This window comes from Penaeus vannamei, chromosome 10 (assembly GCF_042767895.1).
Source record: "Penaeus vannamei isolate JL-2024 chromosome 10, ASM4276789v1, whole genome shotgun sequence".
Taxonomy (NCBI): domain Eukaryota; kingdom Metazoa; phylum Arthropoda; class Malacostraca; order Decapoda; family Penaeidae; genus Penaeus; species Penaeus vannamei.
The window spans coordinates 46943501-46949503 of NC_091558.1; the positions used below are offsets into that span (position 1 = coordinate 46943501).

General features: G+C 36.4%; 1 protein-coding gene across 1 annotated transcript in view; it reads left to right on the forward strand.

The window, feature by feature from the left end:
- Pitslre (cyclin dependent kinase 11B pitslre) overlaps positions 1 to 6003 on the forward strand; it is a gene marked incomplete at its 3' end in the record, with an annotated part of 20491 nt that extends 14488 nt beyond the window's left edge. Inside the window, 9 exon segments of the mRNA XM_070126781.1 lie at positions 822 to 902; positions 2271 to 2367; positions 2738 to 2890; positions 3125 to 3269; positions 3713 to 3979; positions 4172 to 4396; positions 4637 to 4785; positions 5058 to 5259; positions 5947 to 6003. Coding sequence (XP_069982882.1) covers positions 822 to 902; positions 2271 to 2367; positions 2738 to 2890; positions 3125 to 3269; positions 3713 to 3979; positions 4172 to 4396; positions 4637 to 4785; positions 5058 to 5259; positions 5947 to 6003 — 1376 coding nt within the window.

A 6003-nucleotide genomic window follows, 5' to 3' on the forward strand; every position in this document is an offset into this window, starting at 1 on the left:
CTGTTGCCACACACTACTGAAAAGTTGATTTTATATGTAGTCTTGTTTCCCTGACTTGCTGTAGGCTATGCACTGCCACTGACCGCACTACACAGAGTTGATTTTGTCTTGCATTTGTGTGTTTTTACTTTGTATGAGCTGCACCCTGTAATGGACTGAGGGGAATCTGAAGTACTTGCACATTGATAGATGATGTTATTATCTTGCATTTTTTTCTTTATTATGATTTTTTTACACATACATATACATATACATATACATATACATATATATATTTGATTACTACTACCACTATCACAACCACAACTATGACAACTACCACTTCCACTGCTACTGCCACTGCCACAACTATTCCCACAATCACACCCATAACTGCAATAGCGACTACTCCCACAACCACTGCTACAACCCCTACTATCACAATCACTACCACAATCACTACCATTACCACTGCCAATACCACTACTATCACAAATATTGCCAACATTACTTATGCCAGTGCTATCTGCTCTTACTACTATCCCAGTTCTGATATTTCATTGTTACCACACTTTTAGAACACTGCATATTGCCTAATTTCATGTTTTTTTTTAATTTTTTAATACTTTTGGTACAACAGGTTCAAGTGAGAGTGACCACGGAGGTGATATGTAAATGCCGTGTTAATAATTCCCTTTTTTCATTAGATGTTTTGATATGTTGCTGCTGCATTGATTTTTTTTTTAAGGACTTCATGTTATATTTTTGGTGTGTATTTACTTCATCATGAAAGCACTGACAGATGTGTAGCTCCTTTCAGCTGTTATGATCGCCTTTTTCAGATTCCGATAGTACCAGTAGTGAAACAGAAGTCGAAGAAGAAGTGAAGAAGGAGGAGGATGTCATGGAAGCAAAGGATACAGGTGAGTATGTGTCGCCTTTGTGAGGAGACGAGCTTTTATCATATTTTATTGATAATGGCTCTGAAGTGGCTCGCTTCTTTTCTCTGGTACACTGGGACTGTAGATGTATAAGAGATGAGAGTAATGTGATGTTTATGTTGTGCCTTTTTTTGTATGCTTTTAAGGGGAGAAAAAAAAAACAAACTTTAATTTTGTCATCAATGGGAATTTCAGCTATTCACCCTTTTCTTCTTGCTTGTTTTCTTTTCTTTAATTGCTTAATTAGGTTTTGATTTATGGTCAGAAGAATGAAAGAAAAGAAAAAGAAATGTAGATTTTCAGAAGAAAATCTCTCAGTCTGTTTCTCAAATAGAAGAAAGAAAGAAAAAAAGCACAGAATTTTAACCACATGCTGCTGGGGATGGCATGCGCATACATGCCATGCCCACTGTGTGTTTAATTTAGTAATTGTTTTTACATATAGCTGGCTCTGCAAGTACTAAGTAACCAGTGAGCCAGTTATGAGAGCTACCTGTTTCACCTGCTTATCCTTATCCTTGATTTTCGATAGTATTTTCTGTTATTTAATACTGTTGTTAGTAATTTTAACATTATAGTAATTATGATGTTTATAATAGAAATAACAGTATCAATATTGATAGCATTAGTGAAAAAAGCATTTTCCCGCAAACTGAATGAAATCAGGTGACTCCTTTGTGGGTGAGCGTTGGCAGAGCCATCTATGTGCAGAGACATCTGATAGAGTAATACTAAAGTGAACACAACATTTTCCCAGAGGCATTGGCTTAAGAATTGAAGCAAAGCTGTAGGATGCAGTCGATTAAAGATCATTTTATTGTTTTCTGTCACCTCGTACCTGGGATCGTCCCCAGAAGAAATAGGGGAGAATGATCGTCCTTGTGTACAAAATGAATTAAGTTTTATGATGTATGGATAAATATGATAAACGGGTTAATGGCAGTTGGTGGTTTGTATCCTCTTCACACTGCTCAGTTATATTTCATGGGCTACAACATTGATTGGTGTCCTAAATATATAGGTTTTCAAAACCATGAACCATATTCATCTAGACAAATGTAGAAAAGGTATGAATGAGCATGAATATCCTCACAAGACTTGTTTTGAATATATCTTCATCAGATGATACATGTATTTCTGACAGAGATGTGTTTGGAACTTATCAAAATACATCTCTTGCATTGTGAAGATATTCATTCTCATTCATACCTTTTTTTTTACATGTATTCAAAACCAGTCTTAACTCGGTTTAAGTCCTCCGACCGTAATACTTCCCATCCCCTTCAGACATCCGCTTAACCCTTACGCTTTCTTGATTATTTTATTGTAATTAAGTCTCTTCTCTTTCAGCTGCCGACCAGTTGTCAGTGTCAGGGAGTGGATCAGCATCAGCGAGGTCTGGCACTTTGTCTCCCTCCCAGGCAGGACGCTATGAGGACTCACCCAGGTACTTCTACTGAATAATTTTTTATATACATATATATGTATGTATATCCACACATATGCACAAATATATACAAATATATACATATAATGTGTGTGTGTGGGGGAGGAGGGAGGAATATTATGGGTATATCTATGTATATGTATATATGTTTATGTGTATATATGTATGTGTCTATATATTATTTATGAATATATATATATATATATATATATATATATATATATATATATATATATATATATATATATATATATATATATATATATATATATATATATATATATATATTTATATATATGTATGTAAGTATGTACCTATGGTAAAATTCTCTGAAGTAGGTAATGCATATAATAATGTTCTCTATAATTAGCAGAGTAGAGGATCGTCGTTCAGACCGAGAAGAGGCAGAGTATTTGGATGACTCTCCCCCAGAATCTCCAGTAGAGTTGAAGGAGCAACTGCCTTCGTACTATCCAGCCATCATGGGATGTCGTTCAGTCGATGAGTTTGAATGCCTCAATAGGTATGTGTTTTTTGATTAATTATGTGCGGAAGGATAGTACGTTCGTTCCCTTTTGCCAATGTGAGTTGATGTCAGAATAGTAGAATTTTTAGATATGAAAGCTTTTAGTAGATGTTTCTGATAGCCATTGGAACTTAAAGTTTTCCTTTTTATTTATAATAGGCAGTGGACCTAGAGTTTTCAGGTGTACTAATGATAGCCAGGTGAACCAAAGCTTACCGTTGGACTTTTCAGAATTGAAGAAGGAACATATGGGGTGGTCTATAGAGCCAGGGAAAAAGCCACGAACCAGATAGTTGCCTTGAAAAGACTGAAAATGGAGAAGGAGAAGGAGGGTTTCCCCATCACGTCGCTGCGAGAGGTCAATACGCTGTTGAAGGTTAGTGTGTCCTTAGAGTATGGTACTTGGAAATGGAAATGGAAAGTGTTAGTAAATGATCTTGTTCTTGTTTTTGTTCTTCATCTTCATCCTCTTCTTCATTTTCTTCTTCTTTACTTCTTGCTCTTCTTATGTCTAAAAATATGAGTCTTTATTTTTGAGTGTAAAGTATATTGCTAGTGTGTTTTTTTTATGATGTTTGAAAATATATATAATATTTTATTTTGAAAATAAGTAAGTAGAATAGGTTTAAGTTTGAAAAATAATTGCCATTATTATTGGGTAACCTTACATGTTGCTTGAGAAAGAAAGAACTTTTGATAACTTTGAAGTGTTAGCGCATAGCATTTAACAAATGTAGTTATATATGTTGTTTGGTATTTAGGCCTAGCATGATTACAGAGAATAATAATGATAACATAAATTTTCCTCACAATCCACAGGGCCAGCACGAGAACATTGTGACTGTGCGAGAAATTGTTGTGGGGAGCAACATGGATAAGATTTATATTGTAATGGATTATGTGGAACATGACCTGAAGAGCTTGATGGAGACAATGCGTCTGAAGAAGCAGATGTTTACTATTGGAGAGGTCAAGACGCTCATGATACAGCTGTTAAGAGCTGTACATCACCTACACGACAACTGGATTCTGCACAGGGATCTTAAAACTTCCAATCTGCTGCTTTCACATCGAGGAATTCTAAAGGTATATTACGTGTGATTTACTATGGTATTTGCAGATTTTTTTAGTATTATGACTGACCCCCCCCCAAACTTTGACTAAATATATTTCTGAGAAATATGGAAATTTTCCAAAATTTCAATAATATGAAATAACAACAGTGTCCATGAGTTGCCCTTAGAGTGTTTATTTACCAGACATTTTCTTCTCTTCAAGGTGGGTGATTTTGGGCTGGCCAGAGAGTATGGATCGCCACTCAAACACTACACACCTATCGTTGTCACACTGTGGTACCGAGCACCCGAGTTGCTGTTAGGATCCAAACAATACTCTACGCATATTGATGTGTGGTCTGTTGGATGTATTTTTGGAGAACTGCTAGGCATGGAGCCCATGTTTCCTGGCAAATCAGAGATTGATCAACTGAACAAAATTTTCAAGGTTAGTTGGAAAAGGGTTAATTGGTATAAAGAGAAGGAGAGGAAATGATATAGGGATATGTTACACACTCACAAGAGTATGCATACATATTTGTATGAGCTTTATATTTTTCTTTCTTTTTAAAGTTTATTTGTTTATATATTTTTTAATACTCGAGGGATGTAAGCATACATTTATCATAATCAGTGTCACCTTAATGTCCAGAAAGTATTAATGCTGAGTTGCGCATCTTGTTGGCAGGACCTGGGAACGCCGAGTGAAAAGATCTGGCCTGGGTACAGCCAGCTGCCCTTAGTGAAGAAGACTCAGTTTGCAGATTATCCATACAATCATCTCCGTGAGAGGTTCAAGACAAGGCTGTCCGACCAAGGCTTCAACCTGCTCAATAGGTCAGTTGATCCCCAGATGGTAGTAGCTTTGGATCTTTGAAATAATTTTGTCACCTATTAATTTCTTTCTAACCCTTTACTGACTGGGGTCTTGACGTAATGGCATATGACATGTATACACGTCATAACTCACTCTAGCAAGCGAGCGGGTGAGCCGGCTGTACACATGTCCCCTGTCAGAAAGAATAGATTACTGTGTAATTATCACATAACAGAAAATTCTGGCTGTCATGATACGGTTAACCTTCAATTTTTTTTACTTTTTTTTTCAGATTTCTGACCTACAACCCACCAAAGCGCATTACCTGCCAGGAGGGGCTGTATCACGAGTACTTCGATAAGGAGCCTCCTCTGCCCATTGACCCTGCCATGTTCCCTACCTGGCCAGCCAAGTCAGAGAACCCGCACGGCCGCTCCAAAAAGACGGGCATCAGTCCCAAGCCCCCGTCAGGAGGGAAGAACTTCAAGGATCTGGTAGGTTTCCTAGAATCTTTTGAGATTTTATTGAGCATATTTGTGGAAGATGTTTTAGGGTCTTTTATGTAACACTTTTGAAGATGAATGATTGCTAGAAATTGCTAATGGCCTTGTCTATGCAGTCATATATCCTATTTTATGAACTATTTAATATATATATGGGAGCATAGTTTTCATTTGAGTAAAAGAATAAGATGCAACTCACCATCACAAATACCAACCCAACAGTAGTGTTGCACCTCTAGGTTCGTGTTGAATTTCAGAAACCCCTACGCAGTTGTGCTAATAATTCTTTTCGGAGACTGTACCTTTCTGTTTCATATCTGTACCCTAAGTTTTCTTGCAGTTATTTAGTATATTGATTTGGATTTATTTTGTATAAAATTGGGGCTGAATTTTATATTAATGTGAAAGAAAAGTTCTTAAACAAAAAATCTTGAGCATAGTGAACTTACTATAGACAAGCATTGCCACAGTGCCAAGTTTCTGTTATATTGGTAGTTAATTAGACCAGTTTCACAGTCTTTTTATTACCTACATATTAGTGTTACATATTTGCAAACAAATGTAGATGAGTATGCATTGCTGTGAATGGTATTGATTAATCTAAATGTATGTTGATGAATTCATAGTAGTGACAGTAATGATTGCAAATAAAAATACCTCCTTGTTCAATTAACACAGGTTGATGAAACTGAAGAACTTGCGGCCAGAGGATTCTTCGTGGGTGGAGCGAATTCC